Below are 19,366 nucleotides of genomic sequence, written 5' to 3' on the forward strand. Positions count from 1 at the left end.
CTTTTGGTTGTGTTGAGTGGTTTTTCACATGGTACCTGTCCCACATAGTGCTATTGAATTGGGGGGGGGGGTTTGGAGGTGTGGAGGATGGCATCTCAAGGTGGCATTGGGAAAGACTCGCTACCTGAAACCTCAGAAAGCTGCTTCCAGTCAGTGTTGACAATACTGAGCTAGATGGACCATTGGTCTGACTCCATATAAGGCAGGCTTTGAGCGATGAAAGCCCACCCCCCACCACTTCAGCAGTGAGGCTATTTGGTAGAGAAACGCATCTTTGTCGGGGATCCTCACATATAATACTTATTGCAAGTATCGCTAAATTACTAAGTAGGTGAAATAATACTTAAGAACATAAGAACCACCTGCTGGAACAGGCTAGTGGCCCATCTTGCTCAGAATCCTATTCCCACAGTGGCCAACCAGATACCCCAATGGGAAGCCAGCTAGCAGGACCAGAGCACAAGAACACTCCTGTCATTTCCAGCAACTGGTATTCCAGTAGATCCAAAGCAATAGCCAGCATGGCTGGTAGCCATTTATAGTCCTCTCCTCCACAAATTTGTCCAGTTTTATTTTGAAGACCTCCAAGTTGGTGGACATCATTCCCTGCCTCCTGTGGGAGCAAGTTCCATAATTTTAACTCTGCACTGTGTGAAGGAGTACTTGGCATCCCTGTTGAGTGGATAAAAAGCTACTCTGTGTTGGGCACAAAGGTGGGAAGTTTAATATTACATCTTGGAGCTGCTGGACTGGTCTTGGGCAGCTGTTCATGCAACTGAGGAGTGAAGGCCAAACAGACAGGTTCCTGGTTGGCCGTGTGCAGTCCTTCCAATGTGTTTCCTTCTCCGCCTGCACAGTTTTTTGTCCAGCACTTCCTGCTAGTGAGATCTGTGGGCAGATTGTGGTTTCAAGGCTGTATCTGAAAAGGTGTGTGAGAGCAGCACTGCCAGCTCATAACCCAGCTCTCCTTACTTTCACTGGGAGGGGGATCTGGAGTTCAAAATGCCATTTGAGGAGGGGTTCTGGAATTGGGGAAAGAGCTGTTCTTTTTTCCAAATTCAAAAAAGGAAGGGCTCTTTGCACATGCTCACTCTGCACTTTGTATATGCTCGGTTGTTGCCTTTGCTTCCTTCTGCTCTCTTCATTAGTGCCAGCAGCCTTCCTTACCACCCTGCCCAGCATGTCCCACTTCCTGGTTCTGGCTGGGTCTGAGCAATGGAAAGCCCTGACCCTCAGAAGTGGGAATCTCTATCTCTCATACACACATGCACGTGTGTTTGCAAAAGCAGCCATCCTCATAAAGAATTGAAATCCTCTGTGTGCCTCTGGGCCCGTGCAGAGTGTCTATTCTACTGGCGGTGGGCGGGGGGGGAGTGCTTGGGAAGGGGAAATCAGCGAGCCCCGTCCTCCTGGCTGTTGGTCCCGGCAGGGCAGGGCAGGGACCCGGATCTGGGGCGGAGGCGTGTGCCAGGTGGGGCAGCAGCGCCCGGGAAGGCGGTAGCGTGGCAGGTCCGGCTCCTCCCTGCGCGGAACCTGCCGGAATGGAGCCGGGGCGTCGGGCTTTCGGGGGTCTCGGCTGTAGTCGCGGCCCCTGGAACAAATGAGGAGGAGGATGCCCGGAACCCGCGGCAAGAGCAGTCATGCGCCACTCTCCGGAGCAACAGCCCCGACGGGGCACCCGCGAACCGCGTCTGCTCCTCCTCCTCCTCCTCGGCGCCCTGCTAGCCCAGGTAAGGCTGTGTGGGGCGTGGGGTGTCGCCTCCTACGATCTGATGCCCACCAGCCCCAGCCGAGCCCAGCTACAAGAGTGGAGCGGATCCTAAGCCCAGGGCTGGTGGGAGATGCTGTCGGGATGCCCAAGGCTTCTTCCCCCCTGTAGGGCGTTGGGACAGACCCCCCTCTCCCCGCCGTGGGCTGACTCTGCCAACTTGGAAGCCCGCGGAGCAATCCACCCCCCCCCCCAAAAAAAACACCATTCAGCGCTCTCCTGAGTCCCGGATCCCTAGAAGACAAGAGGAGATGGCTTTCTTTCCTGCTCCCCTAAGTCTTCTTTTCCTGAAGCAGAGCATGATGCCGGCCCCGCCAAGGCGCTAGTCCTTCGCAACGACAAAAAGAAAAGGGGGCGTGGAAATGGGGGCGCTTTCAGACAGCAGGGTGGGGGGCTGAGGAGAAGGCTGGCTTTCTCCTCCTGGTCCTGAGGAGGAGGAGGAGCAGGAGGAGAAGGAAGACTCTCACTCTCCCCTCCACCGCCGTGTTTGCTAAGCTGTTTGCCCAAAGGGTGCGCCCGGCTGGAGTTGGCGGGCGGGTGCAGCAGGTGAGCTGGCACAAGTCCGGCTGTTGCCCTCCAGGAATGCGCCCGAATGTGGCAGGTCCCCTGCTGCAGGGGTTTCTCTGGCAGACCCGGAAGCGGGGTCGTGGGGTGGGCGAATGTCACACACACAAACCACTTCGAGCGTTATTGTTCCTTTCCCCGAGAAAGCGTGGGAACTCGTTTCTTCAGGTATCTTGGGAGTAAGCCTACTGGATCAGCCCATGGCGCATCTAGTCCAGCCTCTTGTTCTCACAGGGGCCAACCAAATGCCCCAATGGGAAACCCCTAAGCAGGAGCCCAGCACAAGGGGCCTCTCCCCTCCTGTGCTTTCCAGCAGCTGAAGCATTGCTGCCTCTGACCAAGGAGGCTGAGAATAGCCACTCTGGCTACTAGCCATTGATAGCCCTCCATGGATTTCTCCAATCCTCTTTAAAGCCATCTATGCCATTCTCTTTTAAAGCCCATCTGCAGGAGCAGGTTCCATGGCTTAACTGTGCTCCATGCCTCTCTGAGTGGCATAGGAGCGCTTCAGAAATATGGGGTGGATGTGATCACTGGGTGCCATCCAATGCTCCCCACAGGGTCCCCTTTCCTCCCCACTCCCCGTTTTGGCTGGCAAAACTAGGTCCTCTCTTTTACCTGGGAAGGCTCTGCGGCCAGGGTTGGAGGCTGCAGGCAGGACCACCGAGACACTCAAATCAAGTTTCGAGAAGACCATTGGTCCATCTAGTTCAGGACTGCCTACACTGACTGGCAGCAGCAGCAGGTCTCGGGGGAAGACTTTCCCCAGCCCTTCCTGCAGGTGCCATGAGGGAGCTGAACCTGGGAGATTCTGCATGCCAAGCACATGTTCTGCTCCTGAGCAGAGGCCCTTTGCTTGAGCTGCCTTAGACTGAGTCGTAGAATCACAGAAGAGCTGGAAGGGACCCAAAGGGTCATCTGGTCCAGTCTACCACCATGCACCAAGTCAGCCACCTAGTTGGCTCTGCAGTGCTGTCTGGTGCCTGTTGAGATGGGGCTGCTGAGTTCTACTAGGGTAACCCTGATAGTAAGGAAGAGGTGGAAGCTGGCAGCACAGGACCACCCTCTGGAGCAACTGTGCAGAAGAAGGCAGGAAAAGGACCTTGCTGTGGCTCTGTGTTCCAAATTCACGCCGCTTCATCTCTTCCTGGCCTGCCCCCCCGCCAGTGTCTTGCTGGCAGCACACCCACTGTTGCAGAAACGCTGCTCTTCGTGTCAACCCTTGACGGGAACCTCCACGCAGTGAGCAGAAAGACAGGAGATGTCAAGTGGACCCTGAAGGATGGTGAGTAGCAGCAGAAACCCATGGATGCTGGGTTGGAGTTTGGCACTGGCTAGATGCCTCTCACCTTGCAGGGCTGGGCATAATAATAATAATAATAATAATAATAATAATAATAATAATCTGAGTAAGCACCCCTCCACTTTCTCCTTCCAGATCCACCTCTGCAGGTGCCGGATTACGTGGCAGAGTGAGTGTAGCCTCTTGCAAGAAAAGGGCTGGGGTGCTTTCCCCTTGGTAGGAACAGCTGTCTTCCCAATCCACAGCCTGACTCCCAAGGGCTTCAGCAAGCCAGCCAGATGGGTTCCCATTTTTGTCTGGAGGTGACAGCCAAAAGCGTCCTCTTTCCATGCCCTAAGAGTAACCCAGATGTAGTTTGTTTGTACATCCCACCTGCCTGGCCCCTTTCCAAGATGCAGATGTTGTAGGACAAGAATAAGGAACCCTTTTCAGCCCAAAAGCCATTTTCATTTTGGGGCAACCCTCTGGCAGATGCTCTTCTGTGGTGGGCAGAGCCATAGGCAAGAGTGGGCATGGCAAGAAATGCAGATTTCACCTCTGGGCACCAGGTTAGTTGCTACACACTCACACTATTCTATCTTCCATCCAGGCAAGGGAAAGGCATTATCAGGGTTCAAGTCTGGTAAGGAAGAGTGGGAAGCAGGGCTGGTGGGGGTGTGGCCTTGGGATAGGAGGTGTGGCCTGGGGAGAGTGGGATGGAGAGGCTTGGGAGGCCACATTTGGTCCCTGGGCATGAGGTTCCCCACCCCTGGTGTCAGAGGCAAAAGAAAGAGACAGAGAGGTGGGGTAAAAGGTTTGGAAATGGTACTTAAACCATCAGGGAAAATAAGAGAGCAGTTACTGCTCCAGGGGTCCAGACAACAGCTGTGAGAATCAGCTCTGTGAAATCTGCACAAATGTTGGGATTTTTAAAATGAATGAATGAATGAATGGAAAAGCATGAATTTTGAGCTTTTCCCGATGCCAAATTCTGCTCTGGGTACCAAGTTCAGACTGGGGTGCTAGCAGAGGGCTCCGGGATGCATTGCCTGCTGGCTGGTGGTATGTGAATCGGTGGAGGGGTGTGTGTGGCTCCCCTGAGTTGTAATTCTGAGCGTAGCAAAGTAGCCACTTGCCCAGAGGGGCAGGGAGCACTTTTGCCCAGAGGAAGAGGAGCAGCAGCAACTGAGCAGCTGTTGTCTTTCGCCTGTGTTCCTGGCTCAGGCCAGCATTTCTTCCAGACCCAAATGATGGCAGCTTGTATGTCCTGGGAGGCAAGAACAAGGAAGGCCTTATGGTGAGTGGCCTGAGAGCAGTAGAGGGAGGCTGGGTGGCTCTAGGGGAGGCAGGCTGGCTCTCTAGCACAGGAGGGCTCCCTCAAAGTAAGGGGAGGTGGCCCTGGGCTGCATTTTTTACTTTTAGCCCATCTGTCTCTGCTACAGAAGCTGCCTTTCACCATCCCTGAGCTGGTCCAGTCTTCTCCTTGCCGAAGCTCTGATGGGATTCTCTACACAGGTATAAGCTGGTGGGATGTGTGGGGCAGCTGTGAGTCAGGGAATGATGATGATGATGATAACTACTAAAAATTCTGTACTACTTAATATATAAGATATATCTCTAAGTGGTGTGCAGAGAACTAAAGCAACAACAGTCAACTTACGCAACAATTAGGATCCTAGTTAGTTTCTGGATGGCCGAGCAAGTATTGTGGAGCCAGTTTGCATTTTGAATCAGAGTGCCTCTGAGTACGTGTGGAGTTCCTTTCCCTCACCAATGAAGGACTGTAGGAAGTCAGAAGAACAATCATCCTAGAGGTTTTATTTACAATGAAGTGGTGTACACAGTTTTATCAAATAAAGTCCAGTGGGGGTGGGATTACCTGGGGGGTGGAGCTGAGAGACAAGGGGGTGGCAGACAGGTGCACTTTTCACACTTTGAAAAACCGGCATTACTGGATCAAACTCATCAGGTTTTCTTGAATTAATTAAACAAATCGGTTTTAACTGGATTTTGAATCAATGTGCCATTAATGGTTCCTCTTTTGAATTTTATTGTGTTGTTATCTTCCTCGGTGGGTCATGCAAACCACTATTCTGAATAATGCTTTTTATACTGCAGTGTAGGAGGCATAGGGGATGAGTTTAGGGAACCAAGGGGGCAGCAGCCCAGAAAAATTCAGGAACCACTGAAATAAACAAATAGATTTCTTAAGTAAGAAGGAGATTTGATCCCCAGCCCTTCTCAGTTTAGAAATAAGGCATGAGCTTGTGTGGACCACTGTGCACATTCAGATATAATGAGGCGGATTATGCCGATAGTGCCACCCACCCATTTATGGGATGGCTGGTCCCTGCTCCTGCCAACCTAGCAATTCGAAAGCATGTCAAAGTGCAAGTAGATAAATAGGTACCACTCCGGCTTCTGTGCGCTGCTCTGGTTTGCCAGAAGCGGCTTAGTCATGCTGGCTACATGACCCGGAAGCTGTACACCGGCTCCCTCGGCCAGTAAAGCAAGATGAGCGCCGCAACCCCAGAGTCGGCCACGACTGGACCTAATGGTCAGGGGTCCCTTTACCTTTACCTGCAATGGGTACCAAGCAAAAATCCCTCTCCCCACTGCAATTTCCCCAGGGAAAAAAGAGGACACGTGGTTTGTCGTGGATCCAGCATCTGGGAAGAAGCAGACCACACTGTCTACCGAGGCTTGGGATGGTCTGTGCCCCCAAACTCCACTGCTCTACATTGGACGCACTCGTAAGTCTGGGTTCCCTTTTTGGCTTGTAAACGTAATAGTTTATTGCAGGAGGGAGCAGGAACTCCCTTCTTGGCTCCTGAGCAGAATCCCACAGGAAGCAGATATCCACACCATTTGCCCAATGCTGGTGCGGTCAAGAACATGCAGGCCTTGAATGTGCCTTGCTCCTGGAAGTGGGTGGGATGTGACAGGCTCTGTGACCACACCAGGTATTTTCCGCCTGCAGAGTACATCATCACCATGTATGACACCAAGTCCCGCCAGCTGCGCTGGAATGCCACCTACCTCGAGTACTCTGTCCCGTTTCAGGACCAGAACAATGACTACGGTGGGTAACTGGAAAGGCAAAAGAGAAGGGCCTTGGCTGGGCAGGTGATGTGGGTCCATCCATGGGCGTAGCCAGGATTGTTAGGGGAGTAGCCAAAGTTGTTGAGCTTCTTTTAGAATATCACCCCTTCCCCCCAAGTTTTTGAGCTTTTGGGGGGAAACCATGAGTAAATACAGTCATACCTTGGCTTACAGATGCTTCAGGTTGCATTTATTTGGTTGCGGACCACCAAAACACGGAAGTACTGGAATGGGTTACTTCCAGGTTTCGGCAGTCGCACATGCGCAGAAGTGCTAAATCGTGTTTTGCGCATGCGCAGAAGTGCCGAATTGCAACCCGTGCATGTGCAGAAGTGCCACTGCAGGTTGCGGACACTGCAGGTTGCAAACGTGCATCCCGCATGGATTACGTTCATAACCCAAGCGTCCACTGCATACCCCAAAAAGAGGACATTGCAGGTGGCAGGCTTTCATTGGAGGGAGGGAGGCTTCTGCTGGGGGAGGCAGAACCTCAGCTAACTGACTACTTTTTTGCTTTTCAAGAATTTTTGTGGATCTAGGGGGTGCAGCTCCCCCCACCCATAACCCCCCCCCCACACTCCCCCTCCACCCTCAACTTTCTTTCGCAGCTGAGTTTGCAAAGAGAAGGTTGGCATTGCTTCAAGTGCCCCACAAGTGACCCTCCTCAACCCCCTCTTTTTATCCTGCACCCCCGAGCATTTCCACCACCACAGCACCAATGGGACACAGCTCACACGCCCTCCACCATCCTAAGAAAACCCATTAACCCCGTTTTTATTTGTTTTTATTGTTTGGTAAATTTACAAAAAGAGAAAGACACACGAGTACATAATTTTTTTAAAGGGGTGAGATTAGATGCGGATGCACAAAGCATTTAATAAAAAAAAAAATCAAGACTCCTTGCACTCTGCTCCCCCTTTCTTCCCACCCAGGTTGGGCCTGCCCTCTGCCTGCCCCTCTGAGCTGGGGCATCATGCTGGGCTGGGCCTCAGTGACAGCAACCTCTCCTCCTCCTCCTTGCCTGATCTCCAGCAACCGCTACAAGCTGCCCAAGGGAAGAGGCTGGCAGCAGCAGCCATGGAGAGGCAGTGGGATGCTTCCTCATAGCTGCCACTGCCATCGCTCAGGGCAAGCTCTGGCTCACCCTCTTCCCGGAGCTCAGTGGCAGCGTTGCTGGGAGGAGGGAAATAGGGATATTCTTGGATCAAATCAGAAGCTGGGATTGCTTTCATAATTCCAGGGCTGTCCCTGGAAAGTCAGGACACTTGGAGGGTTTGCAACATAGAGTCTTGTGGCTCATTAAAGACAACCTTTTCTTCTTGCATCATAAATGTGCATGGACTGCAGACCATTTTACCAGATGCACCAGGAACTACCCCTCTGGAAAGCGAGATAACATTGTTCAGGGAAGCCACTTACTGGTTTTCCTTAACCTTCACCCTCTGCCCAGAAATGGCCCACTTTGCCTCTAGCGGAGACGGCCTGCTGGTGACGGTTGGCAAGGAGAGTGGGCAGGTGCTGTGGATGCAGGACTACGGCTCCCCTGTGGTTGGCGTGTACACCTGGCGCCAGGACAGCTTGCGGCGGATGCCCTACCTCAACGTTGCCGTGGAGAGCCTGCGCTACCTCGTCCTGCGCTCCCAAGACACTCATTTCTTCATCCACTGGAACTACCAGTCCACCAAGGACTTCACTGCCAAGACTCGGCTGCTGTGGGTATTTGGGGGGGTGGGGTGTCCTGTGGCAGTGAGTTCCACAGGCTTAATCCACAGCAAGCGGGAGACTGCTCAGTTTGTGCTGGCAAGTTCTCTGCTAGAATGTTGAGCTTTGCCCTATGGTGTGACTGATGTGCACCCTCTCCTCCCCACTCTCCAATCTTCTAGGCCAACGCTCTACGTGGGCAAGTACGCTGCAGGTTTCTACGCCTTGACGTCCTTGGTGCACGAGGGCACAGCTCTTGTTGTGAGTGCCCTCTTCACCCCTTGGGTGGCCCTGGGCAGGTGGAGGAGGAGCAGGGTGCTCACAGAACTTTTTTGTGTGTGTCCCCACCTGCTGCAGCCTCAGGGGCTGACACTGGCCCGCAGCAGTGGCCCCACCACGGAAGACGTGACGATCCAGAAGTCTGGCGAGTGCGAGATCACGCCCAGCACGAGCGTCAAGTACCCACAGGGCAGCATCACCATCCCCCACAGCCAGTGGCTGCTGATCGGTGGGTTGCCTTCCTCCCTAAGCAGACAGACAGACAGATAGACACACACCCACACCCACTATGAAGCTTTGGCCCCCTTTTTAAAATTTTGCTCTGCATACAAAAGAAATGGGGAAGGGATGATACCTCCCTCTTTGGGATCCACTGCTATGGCTCCAGGATGCCCCCTCAAGCAGCAGCGACGTGACTCCATTGGGCAAGCATTGCAGATTGGCTTGCCGATCAGAAGGTTGGCGGTTCGAATCCACAAAACGGGGTGAGCTCCCATTGCTCTGTCCCAGGTCCTGCCAACCTAGCAGTTCAAAAGCACGCCAGTGCAAGTAGATAAATAGGCACCACTGTGGCGGGAAGGTAAACGGTGTTTCCGTGCGCTCTGGTTTCTGTCACGGTGTCCCATTGCGCCAGAAGCGGTTTAGTCATTCTGGCCACATGACCCGGAAAGCTGTCTGCGGACAAACACCGGCTCCCTCAGCCTGAAAGTGAGATGAGCGCCGTAACCCCATAGTCACCTTTGACCGGACGTAATGATCCAGGGGTCCCTTACATTTTTACCTTTACCTGCAGAACCACAAATAAAGCAGAATCTTTTATTTCCCCTCAGGGCACCACGAGTTGCCACCTGTGGTCCACACCACCATGCTGAGAGCTTTCCCCCAGACTCTGCGGAGGAGCCCAGAGGTCATCCTGTCCCACAGCTCCTCTCCCAGGACCCTCTTTGACGATGTGAGCGGAGCAAGGGTGGGGTGTGTGTGAGAGTGCTAAAGCTGCTTCTATGATAGAGAATGGAGTGGGGGGGGGGGTCTGGATGGCGAGAGAGGACGCTCCAGAAGGCAGACTTGCCAAGGGTGTCTGTGTGCCTAATATGTAGGTACAGGGGTATGTTTTGCTTATCATTATTTATGGCATTTGCCTGTTTCAGTTCCTGGCCTCACATAGCCAGAGGGCACATGCTGAGGATGGCTGGCACAGCACAGACCCCCGCTTGGAGATGGAGCAGACAGAGATTTACCCTGGGTTCAGCCGCTTGGAGCTGGCAACGGCTGGCGTGGCTGCTGTGTTCCTGGGCGGGGGGCTCTTCTTCCTCCTCCTCTGGGTGAGTGGGCTTTGGTCTTTTTCCCCTTTAGGAAGTATTGTCCCCCCCCACACACACAGCAGTGAGTCCTGGCTCTCTAGTCCCGCCTGGCCACCCACTTTTCTGCCCTGAGATCAGCCCTCGACTTCAAAGAAGAACGTGCTTCTTTGTTAAACTATGGAACTCACTCCTGCAGGAAGTGGCGATGGCCACCGACTTGGGTGGCTTTAAAGGAGGATGAGACAAATCCATAGTCCTGAGGGCTATCTCTTGGTGGCTACTAGGCATGAGGGCTATGCTGTACCTCCATGGTCAGAGGCAGTAATGGCTCTGAATACCAGTTGCAGGAGGGGGAAAGAGTGCTCTTGTCCTTGAATCCTGTTTGTGGGTTTCCCGCAGGCATCTTGGTGGCCCCTGTGAGAATAGGACACTGGTCTAGATGGGCCATTGGCCTGATCCAGCAGAGCTCTTATTATGTTCTTATATTAACCTGCCACCTGCGCCATGATGGGAAGGGAACCTGCTGTCTGCACAGCAATGAGGACTAGAAACTTTGGAATGCTAAATCCTGCCTCAGAGGTCAAATCCCAATACCTGTGTTGTCTGTGGCAGGATCCAGGCAGCCCAGGATCCAGGTAGCCCTCCCACTCCCATACTAGGGGAAGGGGCTAAAGACATGGGTGGTGTGTTTCATTCCGGAAGGAGCGTCTCCACCCCCATCGTTCTGCCCAGACGCTGAGGTCCAGTGCCAAGGGTCTTCTGGCGGTTCCCTCACTGCAAGAAGCAAAGCTACAGGGAATCAGGCAGAGGGCCTTCTCGGTAGTGGCACCCACCCTGTGGAATGCCCTCCCATCAGGTGTCAAAGAGATAAACAACTACCTAACGTTTAGAAGACATCTGAAGGCAGCCCTGTTCAGGGAAGTTTTTAATGTGTGACATTTTGATGTATTTTTAATCTTTGTTGGAAACCACTCAGAGTGGCTGGGGATACCCAGCCAGATGGCCGGGGTACAAATAAATTATTATTATTATTATTATTATTATTATTATTATTATTATTATTTCTTACCTCCCACCCAGCAAATGCAACAGCAACAGAACCGAGAGCAGCAGCGTCAGCAGCTGTTGCACCAGCAGCTGGAGGAGAAGTTGCAGCTCCTGCAGCAGGAGCAAGGGATGGGGCGGTCCCCTGCCAGTCACAGCTCTGGGGAGCATACTCCCACAGCCTCCAGGGATTCACCAGGAATAACTCCAGACCAGAGTTTGGGCCCTTCTTCTTCTTCTGAATGGACGGATGGGGAGACGAGCCAGAGTCTTCTTCTCAGAAGCAGCAGCCCAGGTTGGTGCTGTCAAAGTCCTGGTGCAGCCAAGGTTTTCATTTTGCTTTGCGGGGGGGGGGTACTGAGCTCCCTCAGCCAGGTGGGATTCAGGCAACACCTGGCATTCTGAGCCTGGAGTGGCCTCCACCTGCCCTTCTGAGCATCAGCCACTCTCCCTCTCCCTCTCTCCTCGCAGCAGGTGCTGACCTAGAAACCATCCAGGTGGGGAAGATCTCCTTCAATCCCAAAGATGTCCTGGGCCGTGGGGCAGGGGGCACCTTTGTCTTCAGGTAAGAGGTGCCTGGGTGAACCCGGAACAGAAGGATATACCTTCTCCTGGAAGGTCCGCAACTCGGTGGCAGAGAAGACATGCAGAAGGATCTTGGTTTAGTCCCCAACAGCTCCAAGTAGGCCTGGGAGAGACTCCTGTCTTGAAACCCTAGAGAGCTGCTGCCAGTCAGTGTTAACAATACTGGGCTATGTAGAGCAATGGTCTGACACTTTATAAGCTTCCTATGTCCTGAGCCAGAGCGTTGGTCCATCTAGCTCAGCATTGTCTACACGGACTGGCAGCAGCTCTCCAGGATTTCAGACAGGATTGTCTCCCAGCCCTACCTGGGGATTGAACCCAGGGACTTTCTGCATGCAATGCAGGTGCTGGCTGTTTCCCTACAGTTTCCTTTTGCTCTGTGACTGATCTCCAAGCAGAGAAAGGAGCAAGAGCTCAGCAGTGCATCTCTGAAGGTGTTGCCTTCTGGGAGAGTCGGGAGATTAATTGAGAGAGAGCTTTGGCAGGAGAGGAAGAGGGTGGTCCAACCTGCAAGCGCAGACCAATGTCCAAGAAGGCTTCCTCCCAAGACACCTGGAGCCCAGGGAGATATCCAGAGAGGGAGCTGTCCTTGCACCTGGCAGTTTCCAGCCCTGGGGTCCAGGTGCAACTGACTGGGCGCAGCTGAACCAACCTGGCGGGCTGAGCCATGGACCACTTCTTTCCTCTCCCTTGCCAGGGGTCACTTTGATGGGCGCCAAGTGGCAGTGAAGCGCCTGCTTCCCGAGTGCATCCACCTGGCGGATCGGGAGGTGCAGCTGCTGCGCGAGTCGGACGAACACCCCAACGTGGTGCGCTACTTCTGCACAGAGATGGATAGGCAGTTCCACTACATCGCCATCGAGCTTTGCTCTGCCACGCTGCAGGAGGTGAGCTGCAGGGAGGAAGATAAAACATCAAACATTAAAAACTTCCCTAAACAGGGCTGGCCTTCAAATGTCTTCTAAAAGTCAGATAGTTGTTTATTTGCTTGACATCTGATGGGAAGGCTTTCCGCAGGGAGGGCGCCACTACCGAGAAGGCCTTCTGCCTGGTTCCCTGTGGCTTCACTTTTCGCAGTGAGGGAACTGCTAGAAGGCCCTTGGAGCTGGACCTCAGTTTCTGGGCTGAACTGGAGATACTGCTTCAGGGATACTGGACCGAGGCCATTTAGGGCTTTCAAGGTCAGCTTGGAAACGTACTGCAAGCCAATACGTTTTTCAGGACTGGTGTTATATGGTCTTGGTGGTCACTCCCAGTTACCAGTCTAGCTGGATTCTGGATTAGTTGTAGTTTCTGGATCACCTTCAAAGGTACCCCCACTACAGGTACAGCAGGATGATGGGAACTTCATCTCCATTCATCCTCTGGAGTAATGAGAACTGAGGTGCTGCCACTGCCAGAGGCCAGTTGGATGGGCTCCTTCTGTTCTCTTTTTGTGATGGTATCTTGGGGGACTTAACCACCCACACACAGGTGTCATCTTGCACTGGTTGGATAGCTCAGTTGGTAAAGCATGAGATTCTTTATCTCAGGGCTGTGGGTTTGAGCTCCATGTTGGGCAAAAAGATTCCTTTTTGTTAACATTACAAAGGAAAACCCTGCTTGCTGGCCATATTAGAAACAGTATACTTTTTGACTTGTAGCCCTACCAACAAAAATATTTGGGATGGGGCAGGAGAGCAGAGGTTAAAAGCGGTGTCCCTTTTAAAAACCCAAGCCTGTATACTGAAAAGTAAACTTTGATGAAACCGTGAGTACATGGCTTGCTTTGCTTTTTCAAGTTCTCTGGTTGCAATTTGAGTCCCTCCAAAATGTTATTTGTTTGGTTTGTAAGGAATGGGTTCATCTCTGTGCTCTGAGTTGGGCAGTGCCTTTAAGGTTATCTTTCTGATACTAAGTTTAATCACATATTTATGATTTGCACAGGGCCCACTGGGCAGGTGGTGGCAAAACCTTGGCTCCCCAGCGAAGTCATTCTGCCCCGTCTTTCTGTCCCCCTTTTAGTATGTGGAGAGCCCCACTTTCAACTGGCAAAGTCTGGATCCCGTCTCGCTGCTGCATCAAACCATGTCTGGGTTGGCTCATTTGCACTCCCTCAACATAGGTAAGGGCAAGCCCTCCTACCCACACACCTGAAGACAGGTGGTGGTGTTCCTAGGTGACCCATCAAAGGGCACAGGAACCTAGAAAGTTGCCTGGTCCACCTAACTCAGTATTGTCTACACTGACTGGCAGCAGCAGTAGCTCTTCAGGATTTCCGGCAGGAGTCTCTCCCAAACCTACTTAGAGAGGCTGTTGGGGATTGAACCTGGGGCTGTACCCAGAGGGCCAGCTGCCTCCCCACTCCATTCGATCAACACTCTGTTTGTCTTCTCAGTCCACCGCGACCTGAAGCCCTGCAACATCCTGATCTCAGCCCCAAACAGCCACGGGAAGATCCGTGCCATCATCTCCGACTTCGGCCTGTGCAAGAAGCTGCAGAGGGGGCGGCGCAGTTTCAGCCTCCGCTCCGGCATTCCGGGCACCGAGGGGTGGATTGCGCCCGAGGTGCTGAGGGAGGACCCAAAAGAGAACCCTGTGAGTAGCGTCCACTTGCCCAGGCTCCTGTGTTTACGATGCAGGCAGGGCGAAGCAGCTTGTGCGGATCATGAGGTTCTCTGCTGCGGAGGTTGGGGGTGCCACAGGCCTGCTGGAGACCTAACCTGGCCTGGGGTGGGTGGTGGTGGGGAAGCAAAGGGTCTGGCTTTGGGAGCAAAGAAAAAGGCAGTTTCCCACAGGACTCCTTTTGTCCCCGGCAGACGAGTGCAGTGGACATCTTCTCGGCTGGCTGCATATTTTATTATGTCGTGTCCAGCGGGCAGCATCCCTTTGGAGATGGCTTTCACCGCCAGGCGAACATCCTCACCGGGGCCTACCAGCTGGCGCATCTCCAACAGGAGACACATGGTAAGGAGCACCACCCACTATCTTATGTGGGGCAGGTGGGCAGGGGGGCACATCTGCTAACAGAGAGAAGCATCCCTGACTCCTCCTCCTTTGTGCATGGAGAGAGTTTGACCTACCCTCTGCCCTGCAGGCTTCATTTGCAGCCAAGCTCACCTGGAGGACAGGTGAGAATGGATCTAGCTATCAGGGTGAAGCTACAGACCGTGATGTCCCTGATCCAAACCTTGCCTCTGCTCTGGCTTTAAGCAAGTCGCTCTCAATCTCAGCCCCACCCATCTGCAAAGCGTTGATAATGTCCGGGATGCCTTGCATGGGTATTGGAAGCTTAACCAGGAATGTATGGGAAGGGCCCAGCTCACTTTCTGCCTGCCCCCTTCCACCCCAGACAATGTCATCGGCCGGGAATTGATAGAAGCCATGATCAGCAGTGACCCCCGTTTGCGTCCGTCAGCCATGCAGGTCCTCCTGCACCCCTTCTTCTGGAGCCACGAGAAGCAGCTGCAGTTCTTTCAGGTGAGCATCCTAGAAGGTGGGCTGGGGGGGGTTACAAGCCAGGCAGAAATCCAACAGGTGCAGCACCCTCCCAGTGCTGGCTTCACCGTGCTTGCAAAGCTCAGGGGGCTTTTAGCAAACTCCTCTGCATCTAGGATGTCAGCGACCGCATTGAAAAGGAGCCGGTGGATGGGCCCGTTGTCCGTGCACTAGAGGCCAGAGGGCAAGTGGTGGTGAGAGACAACTGGCGGACGCATATCTCCATCCCCCTGCAGACAGGTACAGGCTCTGCTTCTAGGGTTCCTCCCCCCCCCCCCCGGTTCTGACCCACAGGGGGCAGGAGAAAGTCTCCACCCACCGCGCAGAACATCAAATTCCCCTGGAAAAGCAGCTGTGAAGGTGCTCACCTGTGTCATTTCCCTCCTGTAGACCTCAGGAAGTTCCGTACGTACAAAGGCAACTCGGTGCGTGATCTCCTGAGGGCCATGAGGAATAAGGTACCTTTGTGTTTTCCCCCATTACCTGGGTGTGTCCCTGCCCTAGAGCGGTGGTTGCTGGTGGAGCAGAAAGCAAGGAGGCCAACAGGAGGTGGAACTAGAAGCTGTGTGAAGGATATGCCTGTGCAAACATACAGCCAGCCTACTGCCTCCTTTCCATGGTGGTTCTGTGCGATGCGCCATGGGTGGCCCTTGACTTCCTTTCTTGGGCTGGGTGTTCATCAGTATGCTCTACCTCTCTTTCAAATCGGAACCAGTGAAAGTCCTGTGTGAGTGTCTGGAGTTGGTTGGAGGATGAATGGCGGCTAACAGATTGAGGTTGAATCCAGAAGTACTGTTTTTGGGGGACAGGAGGCAGATGGGTGTGGAGGACTCCCTGGTCCTGAATGGGGTAACTGTGCCCCTGAAGGACCAGGTGCACAGCCTGGGAGTCATTCTGGACTCACGGCTGTCCATGGAGACACAGGTCAATTCTGTGTCCAGGGCAGCTGTTTATCAGCTCCATCTGGTATGCAGGCTGAGACCCTACCTGCCCACAGACTGGCTCACCAGAGTGGTGCATGCTCTGGTTATCTCTCGCTTGGACTACTGCAATGCGCTCTATGTGGCGCTACTTTTGAAGGTGACCCAGAAACTACAACTAATCCAGAATGCGGCAGCTAGACTGGTGATTGGGAGTGGCTGCAGAGACCATATAACACCGGACTTGAAAGATCTATACTGGCTCCCAGTACGTTTCTGAGCACAATTCAAAGTGTTGGTGCTGACCTTTAAAGCCAGCCTAAACGGCCTCAGTCCAGTATACCTGAAGGAGCGTCTCCACCTCCATCGTTCTGCCCGGACACTGAGGTCCAGTGCCGAGGGCTTTCTGGCAGTTCCCTCGCTGCGAGAAGCAAAGCTACAGGGAACCAGGCAGAGGGCCTTCTCGGTAGTGGCACCTGCCCTGTGGAACGCCCTCCCACCAGATGTCAAAGAGAAAAATAACTACCAAACTTTTAGAAGACATCTGAAGGCAGCCCTGTTTAGGGAAGCTTTTAATGTTTAATAGGTTGTTGTATTTTAGTATTTTGTTGGAAGCCGCCCCGAGTGGGTGGGGTATAAATAAATAAATAAATAAATAAATAAATAAATAAATAAATAAATAAATAAATAAATTTATTATTATTATTATTATTATTATTATTATTATTATTATTATTATTATTTTCCCCTACAGAAACACCATTACCACGAACTGCCCAGCAGCGTCCAGGAAACCCTGGGGGCCATCCCGCGCGGGTTTGTCCAGTACTTCACGTCCCGCTTCCCTTGCCTCTTGCTGCACACATACCAGGCCATGCGCATTTGTGCCACAGAGAGGCCGTTGCAAGCGTATTACCCCCCTCCGTCATGATGGGACCACGCAGGGACATGCAGGCGGCAAATGGCAGGAAACCGATCTCCTTGGAGGATGGAAGAACTGGCTGTGGGGCCCAGGCTGCCTTGTTACGGAGGGGTGATTTCCTCCATTGGTGAGCGGCAGCATCAGTGTACACCAGCATGCTCTCTGGACCATTTGCAGGGGGACCCAGTTCAGCAAAGCCGCTCCAGGATTCCACCATTATTGTGTTTTCGGCAAAGCAAATTTCCTGTAGAGCAGAAAGCACCTTTCGGTAGAAGAACAGTGTACAGAGGTGTTCCTTCTCAATCAGACCACTGGGCCGTTTAGCTCATTATCATCTAGTGACAGGCAGTCACTCTTTGGGGGTTTTTAGCCCTGCCTGGAGATGCCACTGATAGAGCATTTTGCAGGGCTTCATGCAAGAGAGGACTACTTTATCTTCAAGCAGAGACAGCATAGGTATCAAGGGGAAGTCCCTGTCTCTGCAGTCTGAAACTCCCTCTAAGCTGCCACTGCAGCAAGGGGGCTTTCTAGAGCAGGTTTCATGCCAGGTTTATCGGGGAGGGGTGCCCACCCTCTCCTACAAAGGCCCATTGGTAGGAGAGGGTGGGCATCTCCTCATCTGTCACGGATGCTTTAGCTGAGATTGCTGCATTGCAGGGGGTTGGACTAGATGACCCTTGGGTCCCTTTCCAACTCTTAAGATTCTATGATTTCTCCCAGGTAAAATGCAAAAGGGCATTGCTGGCAGATAGGGTCATAGATCACCCTGGAAAAGCAGGGGAAGTACTTGAGAGGTAATGGCTGAGATTAAGCCCTGCAATAGTATTTCCTGGGTAGGTGAGGAAAAAATGGTTCCTGGTAGATGTATTTCAACTGGGGTGGGCTGGGAGGGTTGGATCTTGGAAGAGGTTCTCTGTGCCCTCCAGTTCTCCCTGTAGGAGATCCTTCAGCTCATGGGGGTCCATTACCTGACAAAGGCTGGTGGTGTCAACATGGCTCTGTCAATCTGGCTACTTCCCTCTGACCACTCACATCAGCCACTTGTTAAATTGCTGAGCATACCTGTTCTTGCAACTTGGGTGGCGTTTTATCCTAGCAAGTGACAACTGCTGCAATTTGTAGGTACGCTGGTAGGATGTCTTGCTGGCTCATAATTTGCCTCTGAGTGTTTTTGTAATGCAATGTTTTTAAATAAAAGTTTTTTTGTAAAAGAAACAACAGTATATATTTAAATGTAAAAGCAAAGGAGGCTAGAGTGTTGTGTGTCCCCACCCCCGAGACAGGGGCTTTCTCAGACATTTTGCTTACAGAATCACCTCAATGGCTCAATGTGCAGCGTTTTGGGTTACTGCTATTAACTGGATTTCTTACCAACCCTTCGCCATAAGATACCAGGGTAGCTTAGAACAAAATAAACAATCAGTGCTAAAATAATTTTTTTAAGTTGCAATGGAAATAACAGGGCAGGTCCTATAAACATGCATCTCTGTCACTCAGGCTAAGCTGGTGGTCCTTCAGATGCTGTTGGATTCCAGTCCTGATTATCCCTGGCCTTTGGATGAGTCAGGACAGAAAAAGTACTTCTTCATGCAGTATCTAGTTAAACCAGAGGCTTTCAACCTTTTGGGTCCACGGCTCCCTTTAGCAACTACATTCTTTCTGCGGCACTGCTGTGGGGCTCAGGAGCCCAGTCATGTCACCCCTTGCCTGCAGTCAGCAGCCTCTCACCCTCCCTTATGCAGTGTTCCCCTCGCCTCCTCTCTTTTCCTTGGGAGTCCTCTGGGCAGCCCCAGCTGCTGCCCTTGGTCTACGAGGTGCCTCTTCACACTGCTCTGCAGGGGCCTGGGAAGCACCCCCTGGCCAGCCCCAGCAGCATCATTCACCCGGGGAGCTTGTAGTCATGCGAGCCTTTGGGAGGCAGAAATGCAAGAGGGCATGGGGGAGGGGGAGGAAAGAGGGACAGAGGCCAGTGTTGCCCACAGCACCCCTGAAAATCATTCAGATGTCAAGGAAATAAACAACTATCTGACTTTTAGAAAACATCTGAAAGCAGCCCTTTTTAGGGAAGGTTTTAAGGACTGATGTTTTTCTTATGTTTTTAGATATGTTGTAAGCTGCCCAGAGTGGCTGGGGAAACCCAGTTAGATGGGCGGGGTATAAATCTTCTTCTTCTTCTTGGCACCCCAGGATGCCACAGCACACTGGTTAAAAACCACTGAGTTAAACTCTGGAACTCACTGCCACAACGGCAGTGATGGCCACCAATTTGGGTGGCTTTAAAGGAGGATTGGACTAATGCATGGAGGATGAGGCTATCAATGGCTGCTAGCCATGATGGCTATGCTCTGCCTTCACACTCAGAGACAGCAGTGCTTCTGAATACCAGTTGCTGGAAACCCCTGGAGGGGAGAAAGCTCTTGA

General features: G+C 52.6%; 1 protein-coding gene across 4 annotated transcripts; it reads left to right on the plus strand.

The window, feature by feature from the left end:
- The first annotated feature begins 1,462 nt into the window (after window positions 1-1,462).
- Window positions 1,463-18,163, plus strand: ERN2 (endoplasmic reticulum to nucleus signaling 2). 4 transcript variants are annotated; one of them, XM_081840453.1, is made up of 22 exons: window positions 1,465-1,730; window positions 3,500-3,617; window positions 3,771-3,804; window positions 4,839-4,911; window positions 5,057-5,129; window positions 6,245-6,367; window positions 6,595-6,696; window positions 8,167-8,428; window positions 8,600-8,678; window positions 8,775-8,925; window positions 9,527-9,648; window positions 9,845-10,018; window positions 11,078-11,336; window positions 11,516-11,606; window positions 12,324-12,513; window positions 13,631-13,730; window positions 14,004-14,203; window positions 14,425-14,572; window positions 14,958-15,085; window positions 15,220-15,343; window positions 15,494-15,561; window positions 16,778-18,163. In XM_081840453.1, the coding sequence occupies exons 1-22, from the start codon at window positions 1,641-1,643 to the stop codon at window positions 16,952-16,954; spliced, it is 2,886 nt and encodes a 961-aa protein (XP_081696579.1). In that variant the 5' UTR covers window positions 1,465-1,640; the 3' UTR covers window positions 16,955-18,163. The 4 variants fall into 4 exon arrangements, with proteins under 4 accessions (XP_081696581.1, XP_081696579.1, XP_081696578.1 ...); XM_081840452.1 differs by having other exon boundaries at window positions 1,466-1,730; window positions 11,513-11,606; XM_081840455.1 differs by lacking the exon at window positions 15,220-15,343 and having other exon boundaries at window positions 1,463-1,730; window positions 11,513-11,606; window positions 16,778-16,907.
- Window positions 18,164-19,366: the final 1,203 nt, after the last annotated feature.

The sequence above is a fragment of the Podarcis erhardii genome, assembly GCF_964252035.2.
Source record: "Podarcis erhardii genome assembly, chromosome: 14".
In the NCBI taxonomy this organism is placed as follows: Eukaryota; Metazoa; Chordata; class Lepidosauria; order Squamata; family Lacertidae; genus Podarcis; species Podarcis erhardii.